The sequence below is a fragment of the Triplophysa dalaica genome, chromosome 12, assembly GCF_015846415.1.
Source record: "Triplophysa dalaica isolate WHDGS20190420 chromosome 12, ASM1584641v1, whole genome shotgun sequence".
Classification (NCBI taxonomy): domain Eukaryota; kingdom Metazoa; phylum Chordata; class Actinopteri; order Cypriniformes; family Nemacheilidae; genus Triplophysa; species Triplophysa dalaica.
The window spans coordinates 21634828-21662385 of NC_079553.1; the positions used below are offsets into that span (position 1 = coordinate 21634828).

Genomic DNA, 27558 nt, shown 5'->3' on the forward strand with positions numbered 1-27558 from the left:
AAAACCTGCACTGTCGTATCATAAAATGGTGCCTAATTTTGTTTCAAGTCAAATTAATAAAAATGATGTCCTAATAAAGACCTACTTCTGCTTTAAACTAAGCCCTGTTTGTGAAACCAAGCCATGCACACCTTAATACACAATCTTTATATGCTTCGATTGGCTCTAGCGAGGAGCGGCCACTCTTCTACATTCATGCATCCTGTAGGCACACATGTAGAATATACCTGCGAAAAACAAAACATGTTTGTTTCATGAGATAACAGCTCTACTCGGGCGTTCTGGGTTTGTATCTGATTTTTACTGACCTGCGAAAAATGTCATGAGCAAAGACACCCAGCCCAGAATGTAAGACCAGGAGAAACGCCAATCGCCGAAGCGCTTTCCTAGGAAGTTGACGGTCACCCCCGTGTAGATTGCCATAGCGAGAAGAACAAAGAGCGCTGGAAGAGAAAGACACAAATCATTGAGATCAAAAATATATATAATGCTTTGGTCTATTTTTATTTATCCTACATACAGTTTAGTTTTGTAATTTTTCTATTTATGTTTATAGTTTCATATTCCGATAATATAAAACATTTGGATTATTTAAGATGACTGGGTTTAAGACAGAACTGACTGTAAATGAGTTTTTGTGAAAACAAATACGTCAAGTCATGTTAACACCTTCAACGATTACAAATGTAACTAGATTTTATTTTTGAGTCAGTTTAATATCATTTCAATTTAAGAAAAGCCAGTTTGATTTAATGATTTTTTTTAAGGCAGCTTTTAAACTTTTAAACCTTTTTAAGGCTTTTCTTAAATTGAAATGAACACTGTAAAAAATGAAAAGTTTACTTAACTTAAAATTTCAAGGCAACTAGCTACAAAGCTTTTTTGAGTTCACTAAACTTTTGGCCAAGTATTTCACCTAACTCAATTAACTGAGTAATGTTACATGACTGTCAATTGGAAGTTGAACCAAGTTTTAAGAAATATGCAACAATCGAATTTCTGAGTTCAACTATGTACTTAGTTGTCTCAACTCAAAAGATTATGTTTTATATAACGTTGATATATAATTGTTATACAATTATAAACGCGCACTGCTTAAAATATATATTATGTACACACTCTACTCAAGTTACTGCTTGAGCTATTTGTGTTTTAAACATTTTAGTGGTGGCCTCACTGCGTCATTTACTTCAGAGCTCAACACTGAGCACATGAGCCTCAATCATGGCAACAATCATCAAACATCATTTAACATCATAAAGTTAAATAGGGAACTCTTCATACTAAAGGTAACTTACATTGACAAAAAAAAACAGCCAGCAAACACTAAAAGTGCAATCATTTTTATAATTCTACACTGCTAATTGAAAGTTCTGCAATGCATGCGGTGTACTTTCAAACACTAGAATGTTTTGAGATTACACTGTTTAGGAAAATTGGTTAAACTTATATCCCTTTCAAATCACTTAGATATCTAAGTACAGTCAACAAAAGAATCTTAGAATAATTTGGTTAACCATACTCAAAATAATACATTCTTCTACTTCTTCTACTAAAAAAACTTTGTTCAAGTTACTTTATAACCTTTGTTGGGAGATCAGAGAGGTATAAAGTCTAGAGTGTTTTGAGATCTGCATAAACGTGCCGTGTTAGAGACAGAACATGCTCAAGGTTTTAAATATAGTCTGACGGCATGAACGCAAAGGTTTAATTTATACTTTTGAAATTACAACATTCAGCTCACATGTGCAGGAGACGGAAAGAGAAGAAAAACATTTTTTAGCGTACACATACAGTATACTGTAGACTGTGCATGTCTACCTGTTGGTTAATTTTAGTAAATCTTATATACTTTTGACTTTGGTTTTACTACAGTTTAAGCCAAAAAAACATAGTTAGCACAAAATAACCATGTGAAACCTATGGTTTAAATAAATATATCATTTTATGTAATAAAGTTCATATATCTAATGTAAATGATTAACAATATAGGCTAATGGATATATAATGAAGTCATTTACAGAATTTTATCAAGCTAAATCTTTTAACCAAGAGAAGACAGTAGATTTATTTAGAATCTTGCACAACGGTAAGCATTTTGGATTTTGCGTCAATGGAAACCTTTTGATCAACACAATGTTTGGCGTCAGTACATGACAAGTGTGTGAAGCAACTTGTTAGGTTTCTTATTCCTGTGAAGGGCAACTACAAGACGTTATTGGACAACATGTGCATGCAAACAAATGACCTAAAGAGAAATGACTTACTGGAAACAAAAAACATGATTCCTGCAGCAAAGGAACGGTTGAATCTCTCAAAGGCAGAAAAGTGAGCGAAGGAGAGAATTCCTGCAATGATTCCAGCAAAGCACGACATGGCAGACAGGATCATGAAGGCCCGGGTGGCATTCCAGTAAGCTGGAATCACACAGAAATACAGAAAGAGTGAATAACATGTTCCATCCCTCTATCAAATGATTCTTAAAATCATCATCCAGTAATCACGAACCACTGAAAAATGGATGTTTATTTATCAAAAGTATTGGTAACCCTAATAAAATTCTAGTTTATCATTCATGACCACAGTTTTATTTTTAATATTCCTTTATTACATACTTTATGATTCAACTTCCTCTTTTGACATTCTATCCGGGTTAAACTGTTTAGAAAATTGCGTCATTGTGTAACCACAGACACAAAATCGCTCACCGATACTGTCGGTCTGCATGTAGCATTTGCCGGACATGCAGTATCTCCACAGGCCCTGATGAGCGAAGCTGCCCGACAGTCTGTACTGCATCCAGTAGTCCGTCGCCGTGGAGACCACCAACAGGATGTTGCCCACGATGGCACAGAACAAACCCCCTCCCATGAAACTGTACATTCTGAGAAAACTGTGGCGACTTTACACACACCGTGTAAACGTATGACATACATTTAGGTGAACAAATATTCACTATACACAGAATTGAACTATACACAAAAATCTCTTCTACTGAACACTGTTCAAATATATTATGTTTTTTTAAAAATCCAAAAAGGGTTTACACTTTTGGATTCATAATCAAAATAACATCTCTTTATAAAGACAAAAAAGTCAAGTTATTAAAGTAGGAAATAACAAATACAAATACACTCTAAAAAAATCTCTAAAACCTTAAATGTTATGCTGATAATACAGTTTCTGATAAAAAAGTATCATGAAAAGAATTGCAGACATAGATGTTTGGATTCTGGACATAAAACTACACTTTAAAAAGTTTTAAAGAAATACAACTTTTTTACAAATTCAAAGATGACAGACTATGATGAGTCTATATTTTGATGGCCACATTCATTCTGAAAACTTGAATCAGTAAGTGACTTCTCGGCTGAAGTTGTCAGAATGATTCCTACCTGGGGTCTTCTGGAAAATAAACCTGCTTAAGCGCGGACCTTCCCAGAGGGAAAGAGCGAGAGAGAGAAAGTGAGAGTCCGCCGCAAGCACAACGTCAAAGAGGACCTGCTAGGCCAAATTCCAAAAAGTTATCCTCTCTGCTTTTCTGTCGATGGTGGCAAAATCTATTAAAACTGAACAAATGCACTTGAGCTTGTGGGTGCACGAGGCACGTGACGGTTGTGCCGGGTCCACGCACAGGGTTTGGATTGGGAAGGGTGGACAAAATAAGACCATCGAGTCTTTTTGTTGTTTGTATTGGTCATTCTGGAACTGTGGATGTGCATAGGCTGCATTACTGCTGTTGTCAATACAACATGCTGAAGCGCGCACTTTCATTCAGCACACGGTGCGCGGGGTCACATTTGGATTCACTGCGGACGTGGCTACACACCATGATCGAATACACACACATTAGTGTTCTTGAACACACAACAGATGATTTTCAAGTGACTTTTTTACTGCATGAAGTTGTCTTGTTTTGACCTGACAGGTTATAGTAGGAAAAAATGTAATGTTAGTCAAAGTGCCCTAGAATGGTTTGCTTTCCTGAATTCTTTAAAATATCTCATTTTGTGTTCAACAAAACAAAGGAAAATGATACAGGAACTATTCCAACTATGGAAGTTGCTAACATTTTTAACAGAACAAAGATATTTATACACGATTCGGAACCACTTCGATGTTGAGACATTTATGAGAGAATTCTCATTTTTTGGGTGAACTGTAGCTTTAAGGCTTGCACTCGACAGTACAGTTTTGTATGCTGTAAAAGCTCAGTATGTGGTCTTAATAAATAAAGTGGAATAATCTGTTGAAAATCGTTCATAACTTAATTGCGATTAGTCTAATACACTGAGAAAAAAGATCACTTAAACATGTTTAATCAATAAATATGATCAAATATCACAGATATACACTGGGGGGAAAAACTACTTATAAGTTTCTGACATTTCTCATAAAATCACACCGACACCTCAAATGTCAAATCATTATTAGGCCACTAAGCTCACTGATGTAAATCAAGGCAAGATAATGAGAGAGTTTTCAACACTGATTTATACTCTATGATGAATGCAAGTTTCCAAAAACTTCATAAAAATATGATCTTGACTCTGAACACACCGGTTTACAGCTGTAAAATCAGTCCATCAGTGAATTTACTGGGTAACATTACACATGTTCACAAATGATGATGATGATGAATCACACAGTGGTGGCTCTTCTCACGTGAGTGTTCACGTAGTGCAAAGCAGTCAAACGTTCAGGCTGAACACAAGAAAAAACACAAGAAAAAGTCAGCGAGCAGAAATGAGCCACATTGATACGGTTTTGAGTCGAGAGAAGGTACCGGTTGGAGTCTGTACTCAGGAGGAGGACAATGATGAGGCTCATTCACAGAAGACTGACAGATCACCTACAAAAAAAGAGAAAGAACGTTGTGGAAAAATAAAGAAAATGCTGAGAAATCGGAAACAGTCTTTACATGCGTACCTTCTCCTCTGCTCTTGATATGGGATATCTGGGGTTTCTGTCTGTTGAGGAAGAGGATCATTGTACAGGATTAGTGCACTACATGACCAATATTTGTTACACTGACTGATCAGAATGGAGGATATGGTAGTCCAAGCTAAAGTTATTTTAGGTTACTAAAATTGACATCAAATCACATATTGACCGTAATATACTGGAAAACTTAAATCAAAGAAATCTGAGATGTTGCCCCAAAAATGCAGCATAATTGTAAAAATAATAAACAAAAAATAAAATAAAAAATAAAAGAATTTATCTTATATAGCAACATCATAAATAAAACCAATAAATCTAAAAATAAAAGCTAATTTAAAATATTAATAAAACTAAACTCAAAACTATAATAAGCAAGAACTAAAACAGCAGTTTCAAGCATCTTTTAATAAAAATATATTATTTATTATTATATGTTTTTTTTTGCTTAAATGTTCTTTGTAACATAGAGCTCAGGAAACTCACCAGTCCAAAATTATTTACAAATACAGCATACGTTATTGTGATAGTTCACCCAAAAAAGAAAATTGTGTCATCATTAACTCACCCTCTTGTCATTTCAAACCTTTAGGACTTTCTTTCTTCCGCAGAACACAAAAGTAGATATTTTGAAAATTTTTGTTGACTGGACCCCATTCACCTGCATTGGTTGTGTTTCCATATAGAAGTGAATGGGGTCCAGTGCCATTCGGTTGCCAACTTTCTTTAAAATGTGTTTATTTGTGTTCAGCAGAGGAAAAAAAGTCATACAGGTTTGTAAATGATGACAGAATGTTAATTTTTGGGTCGTTTTAAGCTCAAACGATCATTTCATATGAACAACTTTTTTCTCAAATTTGAAACAGAAAATGTTTTCTTTACATTAAATTGCAGACCATTAAAACATATTGCTGTATTAAATCAATATGGTTGTTAAATTGCTCTATCATATCTATATAAAGACTAAAAAGAGAACAGAAAGGAGTAAAACTTACCACATTTTCCATAGTAGATGAAAGCCAAGACAATGAGAAGCAGAATGATGCTGAAGGGAGCAGAGATCCCAGCGATGACTGCACTTCCGAGACCAGCATCTTACACAAACATCATAAACATATGTAACATTTCTATACACTGCATAATGACTTTACAGTGAATATTGATTGAGGTTTCTGGCTGTTTTGTATGCAAAGACTAACTACCACCCACTTGTCTTGAACAGTAAAAACATCAACACTAAATTTAACTTAAATTAAATTAAACTTTAAACAGATCTATAAGCAATGAAACCTGGTTGAACCCGATGCTCCTCGGATTGTTCTCCTGTGGTTCCTCCCGCTTGAGGGATGATCCTGAAGAAATAAGAAGATTTTGGCTCGAGTCCGGAGATGTTTGTGGTCCTGGTGAAGCCCGGCATCATCTGGATGGTACGAAATACTGATCGGGAAGAGCCAGTGAGGTCTGGGCCTTTCATCTGGATGTCAAAGCCTGTAAATGCAAAAGTTTTGTTTTTGAAATCTATCTGTTGTGTATTATCATAAATAAGTAACCCTGTGTTTATATACCTGTAATGATCGATGTAGGAGGCACATCCCATTTCAAAGTTACGTCTGTTCGATTGTCACTCAGGACAATACTAGAATCTGAGATCTTAGGACCTGATTTAACAAACAGAAGGGAGAAATAAAGCAACATGTCATCTGTTTTGAAATCCAACTCATATTAAACTTGCTTGTGTAAACAGAATTTTCTCTTTCAGATCCGTACCGAGCAGTGTGACATTGGAGGTTTTGCTGCCGAGAGGATTGATGGCTGTGCAGGTGTAGATGTCGAGGTCTGTAGAACTGACATTAAAATCACGGATGAAGAGTTGAGACGTGTTCGTACTGATCTGATATTTGCGTCCATCTTCCAGTCCGTGTCCATCTTTGAACCAGTGTACGACGGCTTCGGGCGAGGCCTCGGTATTGCAGTGGACCACAACAGTCGTCTGTTCATCCTGGCTGATGTTGGTGGAAATAACAGGTAGAAAATCTACAGGACCACCTGCACACAAACAGTTTAATGACATCGATCCATTCTTTTGCTCTGTTTGAAATGTAAAACTGCAAGATGTGTACTCTTCTGTACATGCGTTAAGGTGCAATGTGCAATTTTATGAAAGATCTTTTGACAGAAATGCAATATAATATGCATGACTATGTGTTGAAATGTGTACCTTACATCGTTTATTTTATTCAACCTTTATTTTGCCAGGAAGGTCCATTTGAGATTAAAAGAAAATATCTTCTTCCAGTGAGTCCTGGTGTTATAATGAAGCGTTATATTTTTATTAACTTAGAATGAGCAATTTCTAACATACACCACTGGTCCCCTTAAAAGGAATTCACCATGTTTGTGTACTGTGGCCCTAAACAGACAAACTTTTGGACAGAGCGTGTTAAATCGTTTCCGACACTTCAAATCTTACGCTTGTAAGCAAAAGATTAACACAGGTTTTTTATACTTGCTAAATAAATGTTGATTATTTTTAACCAAAAAGTAACAGACTGCATCTTTAATAAACAAATATGTATAGTTATAACTAATACCAAGCAGAATAAGTAAGAGAATTAGTAATATCTCAAGATGTATAACTTACGGGGAATGATCCTGCATTGTGTCTGAATCAGAGGATGATCTGCTATACAAATGATTTCCTCTCCATTTAAATTCGGAGTGTCATTTGGGGTTATACTGAAGTTTCCCTCTCCACTGTCATTGACGCTCAAGCCTGGGAAAGACAAACGTGCTTCTGGGACGCCCCCTGGCCACACACAGAGGAACTGCAGACCCAGGTTTTCATTCGTGGCCTGAACGGAGCACAGTGGCTCACCGCTGGGAATTTCTGTCACAATGAAAACATGAGTCAGCCATTGGAAGTAAACACAGAAAGAAGAGTCCCTTGCTGTTCTGAACAGTCACTGTTTGTAATATATGACTTAGATATGCTTAAAAATATCTAAATGGGCTTTATAAATAACTGCAGATATGACACATGGGACTAAATGAAGAGGATTATAGATTATTTTTGCACAGAAATACACATTATCAATAGGCCGGTAACAATATATTGTGATACAAAAATTATAATGCGTGTTTGTCACATACAAATTATAATATAAATACTTTTTTTACAAAACTCTGTCCACATGCCATAATATGTATATATACAGTTACAAATATTTTTTCTGCAAATTTTTATTAACAAAAGTTAGACAATTATGGTTAAGTATGGGAGCTTCCTAGAGCTATAGCAATTTTACAATAATGAAATGTTTAATCCTGTTGGTTGTTAAATGTTCTTTAACAGCTTTAAGAAGTTATTATCCTTTCTTAATACCTTTCTTTTTTTCGTTTTTATTTTTGTTTGGATTTACATACAGACCCTATATGTAACGAAAAATCATAATGTTTTGTATATACAGCCGTAATAAAAATTAAGAGAGCTTTTTAAAATTATTTTCAGTTTTTCGGAATTTACTATTTATAGTTGTTTATGGGTAAAATCGTCAAATTTACAGAAAAGAATAATCGGTGAAAATAATAGAATAGATGATCTGTATTTTTTCAGACCTCAAATACCGGAAAGAAAACATGTTTATATTCAGTTTCAAGCTATACAACAGTCATATTTCTACATGTATTTTGTAAAACTTCAACACTTATATTTTATGTGATAACCTGGATTTTTATCACAGCTTTCAGTCAGTCTTTCACATTACTGTTGGATGCATTTATGTCCCTCCTGAGGTTTAATTTTGTTGAAATTCACCCACACTAGACAGGAATGACCACAATACATCTACAAATGGAGATTGAATAAAAATCTGGAACGGTTTCTTCATTATATATTTACCTGCACATCCAAACATGCATTTCTTAAATCTAGACTTTAGAACTGCATACCATAGACATGTACGGTGATGTTTCTCTTCATCTGTGCACCTGTCTTCTGGTTGATCAGCACGCATGTGTATACGCCACTTTGGCTTGTTGTAACGTCTGTGAGATTGACGGTTCCTCCTGATGATGCGGGAATGGAGCGGTTGCTGAAAATCCATGTGGCAGAGGGGGGCGGTAGACCTTCGGCCACACAGGACAGGAACAGAGAATCTCCAGAAACAAAGACTGCTTTTGTGGGACTGACCATGAGAACCGGCATATCTGGTCCATCTAAGGGCAGCCAGAGGAAAAGAAAGAATCATTTTATTGTTGGGTGAATATAAAAGCCTTTTAATGGCTTACCGGCTAAAGTTACAGAACAACGAGTGTAAAACCTAAAAAAAATCCATATAATTATATGCCAGTAAGGTTGTTAAGGTGTTCTGGGTGGTTGTTGATGATTTAATAACATCCCCGGTCTTTCAATGTACATCAATGCGTCATATATGATTTAACAAAATGTTACTAAATGTAATACATACACAGTACTGTAATATTTCTGTAATGTGTCCCAGAGCTGAACGGGTTTGTAAGGACGACAGCGTATCGTCCCGTGTCGTTTCTGCTGGGCTGGTTTATTGTAAGGTTTTTTCCACTGATGGAATAATGAGGTCCATTGTCCAGCCGGACTCCATTAAAGGACCACCACACCTCTCTGGCGTCTCCTTGCATTGTGCTGTAATAAAACGTCAACACAGGTGCACCTTCAATGGCCTCAAGGGGATCAGTGTGCAGGGACACATTCTTGATGAAATCTGATGAAAAACATTTTGAATCTTGAAGCTCAAGTAATGACACATTATACAGCACTCTTTTATAGGGACCATAAAACTAGAATATTAACACAATCTTTAGGAAACAAAATGGCAGAGAAATCATTAAATGACTTGGCTCTCCACTCACCATAAACAAAGAGATCAAATGTGGCGCTAACTCTTATCTCTCCTATTTTAGTCATTTCTACAGTATATGTTCCGTTATAACTAAGTGACACGTTTCGGAAAGTGAGAGATCCGCTCCGGTCCACGTGCAAAACGCTGGAGTGATCCGAAGCAACATCTGGAGACGTGTCGTCACTAATGGTCCATATTATAATAGGAAGACCTTCCATGAACCATGTGACCACCGGCTGAGATGCTCCACTGTGAGATACAGTGAGGGTCACATCGCTGCCCACCAGAGCATCAACAGACACGGGCCGCGTCGGGGAGATGCTCAGATCACACACATAACCTATAACAAGAGAAAAAAATGCAATCATACCAGCCTGTCTCTTTAGGCAGTACTCTGTAATGGGATGTATTACATTACTGCAAATTATTAACGGACATTTGATCAAATTGAAAACCTAATTACAGGAAAGAAAAACAGCTTTTGAGACCCTAAGCATCAGTCATAAATGAATTAAGTCGTTTCCATTAATCATGAATCTTGTTGTGCAAACATGTTCAGTCTTCTTATGCTTTTGTCTTCGTTTGTCAAGTGTTTGAAAATGATGTAAGTAGATATATTAGCATACATCTCAGCATCCGTCAGGACAGAATGTAAAGAAGAAAGTGCAGAATTTGGCCTTTTATTGCTGACATCATTTTTCTATTCTTCTCACTTTATACAACCATCACACTAAATCACAATTTACTTATTATATTTTAAGTTTAAGTTACCATGGGCTTATACTTATGTGGAAAATAGTGTATAACAAGAGTTTAAGGTTATGTTGCAAAAACATTCTTGCCATTAGAAATTCTTACACTTTTGATAGCTATTAATATTACAATTCCACTTTATCTTTGACAGCAGACCTTGTGAATTACAACAAAACAAAAAATGTTGTTGTTATTTAAATTGTTATTAGATATAATAACATCATCTAACTGCAATTTTGAATACATTGTGATTTTTAAAGGACTGATTTAAAAACTATGGCTTTTATATTTTTGCATTACTGAAGACAAACAAAATGATAACGACTATAACAGCTTGAGCAGTAAGAGGTTTAACCTCACCTGTAACACAGAAGAGAACAACAGTCAGATCAAAAAGCGTCTGCATATCGACAAAGGCCAAAGGAAATACAGCTCTCCAAGCTTTGGTAGTCACTGCTTTACTTTACATGATGATTTAGGTGAAGTCATGTTACTCCATTGCATCTCAACAGATGAGAATTCCTGGAGTGCAGTTTGCTGAGAAATGTTTCCAGACTCCTCCCCCAGGCGCACAGGTGCGACTCACCTGCGCAAAACCATCCAACCAGAAACATTAACAAAAAATAAATAAAAAAAAACATCGGAGGAATATATAAAAAATGGTTGAAAACAACAGTTTAAGTTACTCTTCTTTTAGCTGTCTGCTGGTACGTTTTTTGGTTTCTCAGAGTTAAATTCGGTAGTAAATTATGATATCTGTTACTTTTCTAATCAGGATAGACTAATCGCTGACTGCTTTGTCTACTGAAAAAATTATAAATAAACAAATAAATCAAAAACGTACAGGGATCGTAGTTGTCGATTGTCATTCAACTGACTACTAATCAAATACCAAGAAACATAAAAACGATTTCAAGAACACTTGGATTCTTCTTTGTGGAAGTTACACGCCCCCTTGTGGATGACTCGTGTTATTGGGAAGCATGGTTAATTCTTACTTTTCTTTTTTCTCCAAGTCGAATGACCTTGTTTCCATATAATCATTTCTAAAAATATAGTGTAAATGACGTTTAGTCTGTATCAGGAAATAGAAGTGTGATTCAAATGAAAAAAATGCCCATACAACCTCATTTAGCCCCACTGGTCTGTTTTTGTAACTAATTGCACAATTTGCAGCAAAGTTGAAATTGCAAACATCAATACAATGAATGTTCAAAATGACAAAAGACTCATATGGAGATCCCTGATATCTTCACAACATTCTCTGTGTGAGAGTTAAGCCAAAAATGTAAAATCTCATCATTTACTCACCCACCCTCATGTCTTCTGCAGAACCCAACAAAAAAAACACTGAAACATTTCTCAAAACATCTTTTGTGTTTCAAAGAACAAAAGTTATACAAGTTTTCAAGTGCATGAATGAGGTCAGAAATCATTTTTTTGGGTGAATTATTTTTACTCTCTGAAGAGGTCAACCTATAGGAGCTTGTGCCATTCAGGGGGACAACATGCAGAATTTTGGAAAAAATAGATGCCATTAACCTGTGATAAGAATATAAGTACTACTAACAAAAAAATGATATCTCCAAAACTCACCCTCATAGATATGAGCAAAGTCAAAATTGTGTATAGCACAAAGTTCTGCTTTCAAAGCAAAACAAGTAAGAAAAAAATGATATGCATATGAAAAAGACGACATGTTTTATTGTCATTGAATGATACTGTACAGTCAGAACTCATCCAGAGGCGCTTATGGTTTTTGATCAGACCTGATGCTGAGAGACACTGTCCGCTCAAAAATCATGCTCAACTTCAAACAACAACAACAACAACCTAAATACAGTCATTAGAACGTGTGAATCATTCATGCTGTACTGAGTTTATGACACAACAAATTACATGTCCCTTCAGGTCGAGTGAGGATGATGTGAGCAAATCCAATGATATTTACATGTGAACATGATGGCTTATTAGTGCATTCAAAAAGATTCTGTCGACCATATTAATGACTCCTACAATATAAAATGCACAGAAAAACAGGTTACCCCTCTGTGGGGCGGATAGACTTTCATAGGAGCAGCGTCTCTCAGCATCCACAACAACAGACAGCAGTTAAAAACCCCAAAGAGAGCAAACATGGTGAACTACGTCGGGCTGGATTTGTGATGGGGCCGTTACAAATTTTACTGGCCTCAAAGTCTGAGATAAATTGGATTTTGTTCCATCACCAGTGACAAAAGACCTGCAGATGTCACAGAGAAAAAAAAAGACGGTAAAAAATTAAAAGCAGTTCATCTGGACATCCTGTAACTGCAGATAAGAATAAAAACGATGACAAAAATGGGCAAAATTTATGAACCCTTAACAGGGAGTCACTTATGTGTAAATGTATATTCTCACCTTCATCGGTGGTCTGCTCTCCTGCATCCGCCGCCTCTATATTTTTCCTGCTTCTTTCAGTTTGATGACCAAATCATCCACAGTCTCCACTTTCACTCCAGCTTGTCTCTGTGGAGGTTCCTCCACATTAAGCACCTCCAGCCGTGAGCTCACGTCCACTCCCAGGTCCCCAGGCTTCACAGTAGTGATCTTCTTTTTCTTAGCTTTCTGTAGAAGCAGAAGAGGACAACTAATCCTATAAACGTGCAATTCCATTTTATAACAAGTCACAAATTCTCCAATATTATTATTAACAACACAGTATGAGACTGGAGGTTTTTTGTCATCTAAATAAAGAAAAATGTAGGAAACAACATCTCAAAGTTTTCCCTCTCCACTGTCACTTTTGGCTTGTTCAGTGCGAGGGTTAGAAGGCACTCGTTGTCTTTATTTGCATTCATGCACTTGGGTGATGCTTTATTCCAAAGATATTCAATCTATGCATTATTTTTTTATCAGAATATGTGCGTTTCATAGAGATTGAATCCATAGGATCGGACACATGTACCTGGCCCGAAGTTAACTTCCGTTAACTTTGTTGATCGGTCTAAATAGTTGCTTATAACATAACTGTTTATAAGACATACTTTTATCTTGCTAGCTCATGAAATGAACTTGTTGTCAGACATGATCTCCATGGATTCTGTTTCTTTGCCGATATGTCTCGGAAGTTAAGTTAAGGTCACAAAAGCATGCAAGCGCAGTAACGTTTGTTGATGTTGTTGCTTTGAAAGCATGTATAGGAACATTATTTGTTTGTAATGCTGAACTATTCCACACATTCTTGACTGTAGACAGCATGATAATATTCACATTACAGAGGAATATCACCGTACCATGATGTTGGGCAGTGTGGCGTATCTGGGCGTGTTGAGACGGAGGTCAGCGGTTAACACGGCCGGCATTTTGATCTTTATGGTCTCCAGACCACCATCGATTTCTCTCACCACCTTCAGCATATCTCCATCCATGGTCACCTCGGACGCAAACGTTCCCTGGAAAATAAATGAAAATTATAAAACAGACAGCTTGGATTCTTAATCCTGACTTATTTATGTTGAATACCAAAGTTCTTTTACAGAACTTTTTATATTTTAAGCCGTATACATGAATGACAACATTAAGACATTTAATGATTAAACTATGAGCAAAATGACGTTATAAATTACAATGTTTGGCCATTAAGAGTGTGCTGTAGTGTTAACATTAAAATTGTAATTGATTTCTTAAACAATATTAAATCTAAGCAAATACCAGGAATAGTAATGATAAAACTTGCTTTTTCAATAAGCAGCGATGAAAACCAAAAATATTACTGACCTGGGGCCAGTCCAACAGAGCTGCTGTCATCTGCCCTGTTTGATTGCAGTCATCATCTATGGCCTGAAAACATTAACTTTCCGGTTAAATTATGATGAACATTCAGTCCTGTCCTATATTATTATATAGTTCATATGATTTAGTTACCTGTTTACCCAAAATAATCAGATTGGCTTCCTCTTTCTTTGCCAGCGCAGCCAGAATCTTGGAGACTTGCAGAGGGCCGAGTGTTTCATAATCTTTCCCAGAAACTTCCACGTGGATGCCACGGTCAGCCCCCATGGCCAGAGCGGTCCGGATCGTCTCCTGCAATATAAACCCTACTGTAATTCTCTTATTACTGATAATATCTAGCTCAATCTCCTTTCCCTACAAAGAAAAAAGCTGAATCCATACGACAACTACAAACAAAGAGACGACTGTGATAGGAGGCATCAGGACACTGTGGCATAGTAAAATGTTTTTGCTGTGTACATTGAATGTTTTTCCAACCTGAGCTTGCTGAGGACCACAGCTGACAGCCACGACCTCCTTGACAAGCTTCTTCTCCTTGAGTTTAACCGCCTCTTCCACTGCGATCTCACAGAAGGGATTCATGGAATGCTTGACGCCATCTGTGACCACTCCAGTGTGGTCCGGCTTGACTCGGATCTTTAGTAGAAACAGTAATGAGGCAATGACATAGCTGCATTTACAATGCAGAAGTGCCAAATGATAACAGCCTATCTCTAAATGAAAATAAGGTTAAACCGCAGATGAAATGCATGCATAGTATGCCAAGGGTAGAATAGAGGACACAGACTGATCCAAAAGAAGCGGTGTCAGCACACGGTCATCTTGGATCAATATTTCTATGCAAAGGTATAAGGGTTACTGCATCAAACCATCATATATCATGTCCAGCACATAGTCTGGTTTTATCTGCTTTGAAAAGCAGACGGTCATTAGGGTATTGGGCAATGTATTGACGACAAGCCAATTCAATAAAACCTGTCAATCAATAAGTTACATCAACGTGTCGGTGAGCATGTCAATCTGTTTTCATCCTGACTGTTTGATGTTTAAAATTATGTATATAGAATTTTCAATAAGGGTGCATGTAGTATAGAAACGTTACATGTTTTTTATTATTACGTCTACAATAATAATAATAAAAAACATTGTCGTTCAAGTTGTTCATTCTCTCCCTTGAAAACTTCAGCTTTAATCCTCCCGGTAACATGGACAGGTAAACTTTCAGTGCGGTTTTGCATGTTGACAAAATGTTAAATGTTCTCCTACTTGTAAGTCGCTTTGGATAAGCTTTTTGCATCCTCCAAATTAATAAATGAAATGTGAATTCAACTTCAAGTTTCAATAGGCATTTTCATTTCAGACAAAGTCAAGCATCACGCTTTTGAGGTGGATTGTGTGAAAATGTACTGTAGAACGCACACACTCCAGAAAACTGCACTTTTGTGACGCATACATGAATTTGTTTTGAATGTAAGATCGAATATAGTCTTCCCAATTTCTGCTTATAAAATTCAAACATACCCTCCAAAATTTAGACAGGTAAGGAGAAACCTCAAAAACAGCAAATTAATAATTCATTTACAAGTTAGATTTTTAATGAAGATTTGAAATAAAGATGCATATATTTGCTGCTTATTTGTATAGTTCTATTAGAAGAAGTAGTTTAAGGAGTAACCACATGATTCATGTTTACTGAAGTACAGCTAACGTAAGTCACTTGTTTATTGAAGTAATGAGCTCATGAGGTCAACAGTACTGAATGTGAAACCACAGCACATTTTTGAACTAAAAAAGAAATTCAGAAGATCAAAATGCGAAGTGTTTTGTCTTGTTATAAATAAAATCTTGGACGAAAAGAAACACTTGTCCATGTACAAGACTGACCTTGATCTAAAGCCCCAGTTCGCACCTAACATTACCTCATTCAATAGCACAGCTGGGCTAAAGTCAGCTCACGTCGACATCAAGAACAGTTTGGAAACCTTGTATAATCAAACAAACAAAAGTATTCGCAAAGGTTTATTGGAATATATCTGTGTACCTTGACAGCATAGTCAATGACCCGTTTAACTCCGACCAGAACTCGGGTGCTCATCGTGTTCGTTCAGACGTCTGGTGGACTGGTACCGCGGGACCGAATGAGCTTCAGAACGAGAATCAGACCGGAGCCTTAATGGTGTGACACTCGTAGGGGCGGGCTTTTGAGCGCACTCCCATTCCTTGAACCAATAGTATTAGTCAGATAAGCGAATGGCCAATCAAGTGCCGAGCTGTGTCCAATGCGTTCCTACGAGTGCGCATATAATAGCGCTCTGAGTAAAATCAACGCTTAAAGCTGAAAGTCGTTCCTATGATGAGTAGGTTAAGGGTCGTGTGAATTTTGTAACTAGAAGCTGAACGCATCATGCGACAAATACATCAAGCTCTTTCATTTGACACAGAAAATAATCGGTTTTAACTAAACGAAAAAATGTTATATATCTGGTTTTGAATGTTATCGTTCATCTTCCATTTTGACAATGTGTAATGTACAATGATGCATAATACAGTGGATCTCGTTGTAAGGCCTTTTTCTTTTCTACCCCCCAAAAGTGACTTATTTTCTAAGACTTAGAATTTTAATTAAACCAAACACATATTCAGTTATACAATTCTGGAATATTGATAATTTTGGTTGGCGGTTTGATTGCATAAAATTCTTCTTTGTGACCTCAAGACTTGACTATTGTAATGCTCTACTTATTGTTTGTCCTGTATCATCAATAAACAAACTACAGTTAGTTCAGAAGGCAGCTGCCAGAGTTCTTACCAGGTCAAGAAAATACGATCATATAATGTTCGCTTCACTGGCTACCCATTAAGTATGGTATTGATTTTAAAATTATTTTAATTACTTACAAAGCCTTGAATGGTTTAGCCCCTACTTACTTAACTGAACACTTACTTAACACATTACAACCCATCACACTCTCTACGATCTCAAAACTCAGTTGATAAGACCTAGAATAACTAAATCCACCGAAGGGGGTCGAGCTTTCTCATACGTAGCACCTAAACTCTGGAATAGCCTTCCTGATACTATTCGAGGGTCAGACACACTCTCCCAATTTAAATCTAGATTAAAGACACATCTTTTTCTAGAAGACCGCAGAAGAAGGCTGTTTTTGTGATTTTTGAGATGTGATTTTTAAATGACAGGCTAAGATTTTAATGTAACGCTTAGGTCTTTAACTGTATTTGTTGGAGTAACAGCGCAGCATTCAATTTGCAGGTTGCATGAGATATTCTGTTTACGTGTTTTTGTTGCTATAAGTAATATTTCTGCTTTGCTAGAGTTTAAAAGAAGGAAATTATTCCTTCTTTTATCATCCAACGTTTTATGTCCTCGATGCACTCTGCCAGTTTGGATAGCTTAAAGGAATCATCTGGTCTTGATGAGATATATAGCTGAGTATCATCTGCATAACAGTGTAAGCTAAATCCATGTTTTCTTATAATGTTGCCGAGGGGCAGCATGTATATGGAGAAAAGCAAGGATCCTAAAACCCATGCCTGAGGTAATCCATAATCTACTTGCGTGAGATTTGACGATTCCCCATTTAAATGGACATGTTGATATCTGTCTGATAAGTAAGATCTGAACCATTGTAGTGCCTGTCCCTGAATACTGGTATAATTGCGTAAACGATCTTGTAGTATTTTATGGTCTACAGTATCGAAAGCAGCACTAAGGTCAAGCAGGACTAATAGTGAGATGTTTCCTTTATCTGAAGCAATAAGAAGGTCATTTGTAATTCTAACGAGCGCAGTTTCAGTTCTGTGATGCGGTCTAAAGCCAGACTGAAACTTTTCGTGCATGTCATTATTTGTAGGAAAGTACACAACTGAGTGGACACTACTTTTTCTAGTATTTTAGTCAAGTACGGGAGATTTGAAATCGGTCTATAGCTTTCAAGTTCATTGGGGTATATATTTTTTTTGATAAGAGGATTAATTACAGTTATTTTAAAGGGTCCGGGGACATGTCCTAGATTAATTGACGAGTTAATAATGTTACAAATGGGCTCAATTGCAACAGGTAGTAACTCTTTTAATAAAGTAGGGCCTACTCGGAATGGGGTCTAATAAGCATGTTGTCGGTTTGGTTGCAATAAGTTTAATTAAATCTTCCTGATTTATAGGAAAAAAACATTGCAGCTTTTCTTTTTGGGTGATGGTCGCTACTAATTCTTCCGACACACTTGGAGGTTTGGTGTTAGCTATGTTGTGTAAAAAAATAAAAACCTTGGATTGTTTTTGTTAGTTTCTATGAGGTTACGGAAGCGCTCGGCTTTTGCTGCTTTTTGTGCCTTTTTGTAACTGTTTGCACTCTCTTTCCATGAAATTTTAAAGACCTCTAATTGGGTTTGTTTCCATTTGCGCTCCAGTTTACGTGTTTCTCTTTTTAAGGCGCGAGTGGTGTTATTATACCATGCTGCTTTGATCTTTTCATTGATCTTTTTTTACTTCAAAGGTGTGACTGCTTCTAATGTATTAGAGAAAATAGTGCCCATATTGCTGGTCATGTCATCGAGCGATTCTATATTAGTTGACAAGGTTATTAAAGGAGTCAGATCTGGCAGGTTCCTTATGAAACTATCTTTAGTAGTTGAGGTGATTGTTCTACCCTGTCGATAACAAGATATACAACTGATTTCTGTGAGAGCAGTGTACATGTTATAAGATGGTGATCGGTGACATCGTCACTTTGAGGTATAATATATATCAATATTGGTTAGATCGGCTCCGTGAGATATAATCAAGTCTAGGGTATGATTAAGTCGATGAGTAGGTTTATTGATGTATTGTGTTACACCAAAAGAGTGTAGTAGCTCTTTAAACGCCACTGCTATTGAATCACTAGCACTATCTATTTGGATATTAACGTTAACCAATAGGTCCAATAAAAAGTCTGCTATCTCTATCAGAAAATTAGTGCAAGGCCCATGGGGTCTATACACAGTAACCAATGTAAGAGAGATCAATGGTTTTTTACTTTTGTTTGGAACAATTATGTTCAACGCAAGCACGTCAAATGATTTAAATGTATGCTTTGTTCTCTGAGTTATGTTGAGAAAGTCTCTAAAGATTGTTGCGACACCACCACCTCGACCAACTGGACGTGGCTCGTGCATGTAACCGTAGCTTGGTGGAGTAGATTCATTTAGACCAAAATAATCATTTGGCTTAAGCCAGGTTTCAGTAAGGCAAAGTATATCAAAACTGTTGTCTGTGATCATTTCATTTACATTTACATCCTTTGGATTAAGTGATCTAATATTAAGTAGGCCAAACTTTAGGCGTTAGTTTTGCTCATTAAATATATTGTCTTTACGTTTAATCACAATGAGGTTTTTTATCTGACTTTTACATAAATTATTATTTGGTTGTATTATTCGGGGGACAGACACAGTCTCTATGCATTTGGAAGCAGAAGCATTCTTAACAGTTGGGTGAGAGGAACACAGACTATGGTTAAAGTTTGAACTTACTCGTCAAATGGCGCGTAGTGTATTTGAGATGTTGTCAGACATAATAAAGACTACTGACTTCATTCTACCGTTTTTCATTATGCGCATGCGCGGATGGATCGTGCAGGCATCCCGGATCGTGTACCGACAGATGCCCGTAAATATACGAATCAGCATTCATGAGGTGCATGTGGTCACGTCCCGTGGCTGTTACAGACAAACTGTTAGGAGAAAAACGAGAATGTGAAGAAGAACGAGTCTCCTGTAGTTAGTTTCTCTTATCGTTTATGAAGAAATGTGTTTTATAATGTACTCCATATCTGTGAGTATCCCGCACCGGCGGGGGAGATCATTCATTGTAGCGCACACCTCATTAGTGTCTGTGTGTACATCATAGTATTAATAAAGTAGTTGTAGGAAAGTTAAACCCTCTTCATCCACATTCGTCTCTGGCCACTAGATGGCGAATCTGCGTAACTGAATAAACATGGCGCATGTGCCGGATCACCACACAACGATGATTTGATTGAGACATCTGAGGCATGTACACCACACTGACTGCATCTAACTCAATCTGTGCGCGATGATGAAGAAATGTAAGTTATATTTATGATTGTCACACTAATATATATATCTACGTTAATACTTTTGTTATTATTGAGGATTGCAACTTTGTATGTGCACAAGTTTTTATCGATTGTGTCTGAGGTGTGAATCTGATTTAAAGAACACACTGCCATCTAGTGGCCAGCGATCGCCAATGCACGTAAAGACTTCCCGGGGGTTATTCGTGCAAAATAAAAGATTTCTGAAGTCTGATATTTTAAATTAAGACTACTTAACCGTTTCAATTCATATTTTATTTTGTACGTTTATCAGGGCTCGACATTAACGCTAGTACGTGACAAGTGAATGTTTTGTATGGGCTAGTGAGAGATACTTTTACTTGCCCGATCGGACGAGTAACTTAAAAAATATATGTAAACATGTGCGACATATGTGCAATAATAAGAATATGTGCATTACACAGAGCTGCCTGATTGTGTGACGTGTGAAGTCTTCCAGAAGATTCGAATTGAACACTCAGAGAGAAAGTGTAGTGTACTATAGCATTTGCTATTGAAATTTGTAGTGCCCTTGTAGTAAATTGATCAGCAGGGTATACAATAGTTAAGTTCAAAAACACTATAGTATTTAAGAATTTAACTGCAGTTTACTATAGTAATAAATACTATTGTGTACAACAGTCATTTATGTGGATAATATATCACTATTGTATAGTAAAAAAGGAAAAACACAGGTAGTCAATTATATGGCCCTTAATTATACATCTGTATGTAACATTATTGTCTTTTGTCAGTTATCTGCCTTTTCATGATGAATTGCACATGCATTTTTTTTATGATGACAACAGACCATTTATACTTCTGCTACCAAACTTTAAACCTCTCTTTACTAGTGCTATTTGCAAAAAAGTAAACTTACAGCATTAACACTAATAAAAGTTAATGCTTGATTTGTTTTGGTGAGACTTTAGCATTGAGGATTTTCAGTTCTGAACACTCTTTTTCGGTGTTTCCTCCCGTGCTAGTAACATCCTTCAGAAGCCTTCTCCGTGTAACTGCAAAACAATACAGGTTTACTGTTTCTAAAGCAGAATTTAGGTATAACACCTTAAGTGACTACATGAAATAACGTGGTGTAGAACCGTTTGCTTTCCTACATTCTTCAAAATATCTTCTTTTGTGTTCAACAGAACAAATCTTATTCCCACTATGGAAGTCTATGGTGGCCAAGAACTGTTTGGTTACAAGCATTCTTCCAAATATCTTTTGTGTTCATCAGAAAATGATAAAGATTTGAAATAAGTCATGGGTGAGTAAATGGTGACAGGATTTTCCTTTTTGGATGACCTCCCCCTTTAATCACAAACTTCTCTTTCATTGTAATTCAGTGAAGTTCCACTCATACGATGACTAACAACAGAAATACTCTGAAAACGCTCTGGAACTGATTTGAGATGACTTACCGATCGAGTCTTTGTTTGGCGACCTTTATCCTGAGCTGTGCATCAGAGCAGTAGGCGTGATACTCATCTTCATCTTCTCTGGTGAGGTTGAGCTGGTTCTTCTGGTACCATGACTGCATCTACTACATGCCTTTTTAATTCGCCTCCGGATGATTTGGGCTTTGTTGAGGAACGGCTGTTGAACATCAGCCAGATCCTCAGAGGTGTGTTGGGACTTGACACTTCCGGCTGGACATCAGAAGGCTCCATCTGATCTTCCACCGATTGCTTATTCTGAGGAATGAGATGTTGGGAGGAGCATTGTAGATCCATACAGTAATACGTCATCGATTTATGCTTGAATTCACCGTCTCTGCCACGCATCGACGTGTCATCTTTCTTCTGTTTGTGTTGGAAATAGATCCTCCTGTTCTCTCGCAGAAAGTACGGCTTTAACCTGGACGGGTTTTACTTGCATTTATTTCTTTATTATTAAACATTTATTTATATAAATAAACAAATATAATTTAAATGTAATTATAAATAAATAAATATATATATAATATAAATTGAATATACAAAATATAAATGTATTAATATTATAACAATTGCAATTATAAAGCTGCAATCCATAACTTTTGACTCAATACTGCCAGTTCTGTCCATTGTGTGAACACAAAAACGCTGACATTTATCAAAAACTCTTTTCGTGTTCCACAGGAGTCATATAAAGGGTTTGAAAAAGGCACGTTAATCATTTCCAAAACCTTTGTAAGTCGGCTCCCAATGATTTTGACTTTGTTCTGGCACTGCTGTTGAGCATCAACCTCAGGTGTGATGGGACTTGATACTCCCGCCTGGACAACAGAAGCCTCCATCTGGTCATTCACCGATTGCTTCTTCTGAGAATTAGAATATAGATGTTGGGACGAGCATTAGATAGATGAATATAGATGTTGTGGATCCATATAATAATACATCATAGATTTAAGTTTGAAAAAAAAAGTAAGACTTTAACCTTTATTTATTTATATAAACAAAAATAATCTAAATTTAATATATAAATATTTTATACATAAATATATATATATATATATATATATATATATAAATAATTAGAATATTCATAATAAATAAATAATTGATTAATCTCGCAGGAATCGTGGAGTTTGTAATTACAGATTAAATCTCTTTGCTGCTGCTATCAACCACATGTAATATACATAATGTACGTATGTTTTAAGGTGTTGGTGTATATGTGGCATGGGATGTGTGCGGTAGTTTGTTTCTGAACTTGTTGTAAATTATGGCACCTATTCTAGACACCCAAGATTGAGGCGTCTCAAATACTTTCTGCTCTTCCATTCCATCCTCCACAGGGCCACATAAATATACTCCCACTTTAATAGATCACTCAAGTCAAAGGTCATCTCCTAGAGATACAAACACACTCTGTAAACTTCCTGAAATCTTGATCATAAATCATCTCAGAATCCAAGAAATACTGACCCCACGACCAAATCCTGCATGTTGACCCAGTAGTTATCACCGTTCCAAATGCTGTCTATGCCCAGAAAGCTTTCGTCTGTGGTGGTGTAGCTCTTTCCAGTCAGTGGGTCAATGAAGAAGTTCACAGCGACATCTCGGCTCCTTCGAGGGCACTAGAACCCAGCTGTAAACCCTCACGCCTAGAAGAGGGTATGCTGGGGGACGTTCTTGTTCCTGTCAATGAGGAACCGATGTATAACATTCAATCGTTTCCTTTGGTCTCCGTTTCCCACCCAAATGTTGTACCTTCTGAAGTTTCTCTGCTTCTTTTTGTTTCTTCGGGGCAGTTGCTTTAGCATACGCATGCTGTTTCTTTTCCTGATGTTTCTCAAATGTTTAAAGATCACGTGGTGGTTTAACAGAGTATTTCTTCCTCTTCTGCGTCTGCTGGAAGATCACACAGAAACAACCAACTTATCTCAAAGGGTAAGCAGGCATGAAAAAACTAAATCCTTCAAAGAAATTCACATTCAATTGAATACATATGGTTTTGTAGCCTAGTTCTATCCGTACTTGGTTTTTGTGCTGCAGTTGGGGACACTCTTGTTGCAATTGATCAAGGAGACATCTCTTTACTGGCGTACCCACTGACATAGTAAGCGTTGCATACCGCACCCAACAAGAGTTTACACAGCAGACAGGAGATATCAAACACGTGCCCCTCCATGTCTGCACAACCCAGGTGGGAGATCACAGCTTCTTGGGCTAGACTTAACAGAAATTAAATATAAATGTTTGCACAAAACAACTTATATTAGTTCCAGTACAGATCATGATCAAATGAAAATCTCACTATTTCAACTGGCGGGTCCAGTAATTCCAAGGGAAGATGATTAGATAAAAAACTGGCACACCCCTCTCAGCTATACAGCTCTGGATACGGAGGAAGGTGCGTCGCATGGTGGTGCCGACAAATGTCTATTGATATAATAGACTAAATTAGACAAAAAACTAACTGAACTAAAAAAAAAGTGAGTACCATTGGGTGCATTGGAGTACCAAATGCATTGGATTACAAAAGTTTGTTGTAATGTTGCTGAATTAAATTTTTTTCTATAAAGTTTCTATAAAGTATAAATATATTATGTTATACTAGTTTTTAATAATAATTTAAAATAAAATACATTTAGATGTATTTATCATTTCATTGATATTATACATAAACCTATAAAAGTAATTTCTACTTAGAATTTAAATCTTGACTAGTGATAAATTGCTGTAACTTCTTAAAAGCTGAATTTGTTTTTAATTGTTTTGAGTGAACATGATGTAAAAACATTGTTACAGTAGAATATGTGTCTAACAAAGGTGTTTGCTTTTAAAGGTAGAGTTTGTAAGAATTTTGCAGTAAAATATCCAAAAACCACTAGGCCAATATAATGTATTTTTTTGTGTGTAAGCTCTCCCTTTTAACTGAAGATTTATAAGTATTTTTAGACTTGTCCTAATATGCGTTTTAGAAATGAAAGTAAAGATGATTACATAATTTTTTCCTCAACATTGAGTGATTCCTCTACTTGATCTGTAAAAACATTTGCCATTAAGAAAGAAAATGTTAGTGATTTTGTTGAAAGCATGTTAAAAGAAGCCAGAATGTTAAGCTAACAATATCTTTTTTGTGTCAAAATAGTGCTCCAGGGCATCCGGCACAAGGACATCATGGAACCACCACTGCAGTCCATCTGCTACCAGGGGCCAACCCAGGAGGTCTTGCAGCTCCGGGGACCTGCCCATTAGACAAAGTTCCTCAAGCCCTGGAAGCCAGCTGGGCAGGGCCTCCAGGGTAGGTCCAGCAGGGGCCCCAGCTCCGGGGTCCAGAACAGCTAGAATAGAGTTCCAGGTGTGTCATTAATAATACAAAACTGAAGGACAAGATCCATCCAATCGTGACTCTGAATCGAAATTGAATCGATTTGATATTGATATTCACATCTCTTGCTTTCAACAAAAATCTATTTATCCTTCAATTTTAATCTAGCCTTGTATATTTTATTGATTAAAATATCCAAATAATCGATGATCAAAATAATTGTTAGTGTAGTCTAGTGCCATCAGTGCAGCTCTCTCAGCCTCGGCCTATACACACGCTGATATTATGGAAGAATTCCTACTTTTTGAACTGCTCTTAGTAGAGGCAGTGGTACCCTTAGATACATATGAAACATTCTGGACCAATATCATCATTATCTTTTACATCAACCTCTTCAGATGTTACAGGTTTAGGCAGCCAGATATTCACATGCTCAATACATTTATTAATAGGAACCTTTTTAGCCATAAACCATATATCATGTTTCTCAAGTTCACTGTCAGGTCACGATTCATGAACTATAGCAGTATAATGAATCCAGTACTAAGACCTAAATGAAATGTTGTGTGAAGATGGTTTGTGTACTGTGGTAGGCTACAAGAGCAGTTTTTTACTGCACCTGTGGTTTTTGTTGTCCTTATGTTGATACGATTGCTTCTATTGTTTACCTCACTTATAAGTCGCTTCGGATAAAGGCATCTGCTAAATGACTAAATGTAAATGATACTCAGAAGAAGTGATGGTTTCAGTAACTTTGGGCTGATATGTTGTATCTTGTGGAGTGTCGACGTCATTCAAGTTTCCAGATCGGGTGTCCACTGCAAGGTCTCTACAAACACACAGAGAGAGAAGTGAGCTTCAAAATTCTAACTTTGATTCTGCAGACATTGATGTTGTATGTTTACATTTTTTAAAGTGTTTTAGAGATATATTATGTATTCGGTGGACTCTAGTTTCTCTCTCATTGGCTTTGTTTTTGTCTGCCTCTAGGTGGCGATGTGACCAATTGGATGGAGTTCCTGATTGGACTGTTCCGGTCCATTTTTGTGTTTGGGGAATGACTTCCAAGTCCGCTGACTGACTTGTGCCCTGAAGTCTTTGATAATAGTAAACATCAGTTCTCCACCCAAATCTTTTGTCTTCTCGTAAATTGAAGCCATATACAATGGTGGTCTACCAGCATAACATAAACATTAACCCCCCATAGCACAAAAGATCAATGCTTTGTGTCCATTACAAGAACACCTTAAATTAACCTTGAATGAGGTAACGTTATTAAAAAGGAGAAAATGGAATAATGTATATTTACAACAGAGAAAACTGAATAACGTCCATTAATGACTCAATAATGTATAGATTTTATTACATCGATGACAACAAAGGCACAGAAATAGTGCTAGCTGACGGCATCGTCTCAAAATGCCCAACATTTCTTAAAAGGACAAAAACGAAATATCTGTGTAACTTTTAACCAATTCTGTGATTTTAGGTCAAGAAACGTGTGAATCTGATTTAAAGAACACACTGCCATCTAGTGGCCTTGGTTCGTCAATGCACGTTAAGTCTTCCTGCGGGTTATTCGTGCAAAATAAATGATAGATCACAAAGATTTATATAGTCTGATAAGTCCGATAGTCAGTCATTACATTGGTGAAGATTTATTTCTACTGTCTGTAAATGATATTCAGTACAATGGATATTTTTGGGTTACTGCTTCAGTATAAAATATAAATAACTTACTTGCCGTCAACGTAGATTCCTCAAACACTGCACAGGTGGAGCTTGTCATGAGCAGACGAATTTGCCTATAAAGTGTCGGCTTATTATAAAACGACGTTTTTTTAATTATATATATATTTTTAATTATGATTAATTTTTCCTGTCGATACTACAATCCAAAAAACCCAATACAATCCACATCAGTTTCCCAAAAGCCTGGTAATGAGCAGATGCGGGGATGAAAATAGAGCGAATCCACTCGTACATAACGAAAATGTGATTAATATTCACAAAAATATATATGAAAGAATGTTTGGCTTATGTACACGTAAAATAATCACAGACCGAAAGCTTTCTGACTAGAGAACAAGAGCAAGACGTAGAAAGAAAGCTGCGCATGCGCAACCTCGGAGTCTTATTTATTGCATTAAATATTAGAAAACTAATCACGCTCACTGTCTTGAATGTGAAATCCCAAATATTTGTATTAACTGTAAACTGTTGAATATGTCACTTACGTGGGAAAGGATGTTTAGAAACATTTTAATTCCTTAAAAAGTTTTAACACGGAAAATTTACGTCAAAAATCTGAAGTAACCAACTGCTTAAAACAAGCTT

The 27558-nt window shown here is 36.6% G+C and overlaps 3 protein-coding genes and 2 long non-coding RNA genes across 13 annotated transcripts; 1 reads left to right on the plus strand and 4 right to left on the minus strand.

Moving 5' to 3' along the window:
• Positions 1-110: 110 nt before the first annotated feature.
• On the minus strand, positions 111-2955 carry lim2.5 (lens intrinsic membrane protein 2.5). The gene is made up of 4 exons (XM_056763236.1): positions 2709-2955; positions 2268-2417; positions 309-443; positions 111-227 (listed from the first exon to the last, which is right to left on the minus strand). The coding sequence occupies exons 1-4, from the start codon at positions 2881-2883 to the stop codon at positions 166-168; spliced, it is 522 nt and encodes a 173-aa protein (XP_056619214.1). The 5' UTR covers positions 2884-2955; the 3' UTR covers positions 111-165.
• A 1412-nt stretch (positions 2956-4367) lies between these two features.
• On the minus strand, positions 4368-12116 carry vsig10l (V-set and immunoglobulin domain containing 10 like). Of its 2 annotated transcripts, XM_056763234.1 has the most exons (12): positions 10932-12116; positions 9829-10158; positions 9408-9680; positions 8890-9156; positions 7583-7828; positions 6709-6987; positions 6507-6599; positions 6232-6429; positions 5937-6035; positions 4930-4970; positions 4787-4852; positions 4368-4704 (listed from the first exon to the last, which is right to left on the minus strand). In XM_056763234.1, exons 1-12 carry the CDS (start codon positions 10975-10977, stop codon positions 4642-4644), a joined length of 2001 nt encoding a protein of 666 aa, XP_056619212.1. In that variant the 5' UTR covers positions 10978-12116; the 3' UTR covers positions 4368-4641. The 2 variants fall into 2 exon arrangements, with proteins under 2 accessions (XP_056619212.1, XP_056619211.1); XM_056763233.1 differs by having other exon boundaries at positions 4368-4852.
• A 139-nt stretch (positions 12117-12255) lies between these two features.
• Positions 12256-16508, minus strand: etfb (electron transfer flavoprotein subunit beta). The gene is made up of 7 exons (XM_056763235.1): positions 16387-16508; positions 14823-14981; positions 14478-14636; positions 14331-14393; positions 13847-14005; positions 12972-13178; positions 12256-12813 (listed from the first exon to the last, which is right to left on the minus strand). The coding sequence occupies exons 1-6, from the start codon at positions 16438-16440 to the stop codon at positions 13008-13010; spliced, it is 765 nt and encodes a 254-aa protein (XP_056619213.1). The 5' UTR covers positions 16441-16508; the 3' UTR covers positions 12256-12813; positions 12972-13007.
• A 3493-nt stretch (positions 16509-20001) lies between these two features.
• On the plus strand, positions 20002-21941 carry LOC130433000 (uncharacterized). Its single transcript, XR_008908524.1, has 3 exons — positions 20002-20451; positions 21612-21730; positions 21810-21941. It is a non-coding gene; the product is annotated as an uncharacterized LOC130433000 (long non-coding RNA).
• Positions 20490-27555, minus strand: LOC130432998 (uncharacterized). Of its 8 annotated transcripts, none has more exons than XR_008908518.1 (10): positions 27459-27555; positions 26962-27026; positions 24205-26050; positions 23925-24121; positions 23658-23798; positions 23373-23585; positions 23177-23296; positions 22631-22765; positions 21885-22320; positions 20490-21476 (listed from the first exon to the last, which is right to left on the minus strand). It is a non-coding gene; the product is annotated as an uncharacterized LOC130432998 (long non-coding RNA). The 8 variants fall into 8 exon arrangements; XR_008908521.1 differs by lacking the exon at positions 27459-27555 and having other exon boundaries at positions 24205-24329; positions 25018-26050; positions 26962-27102; XR_008908517.1 differs by lacking the exon at positions 27459-27555 and having other exon boundaries at positions 24205-24329; positions 24894-26050; positions 26962-27102.
• Positions 27556-27558: the final 3 nt, after the last annotated feature.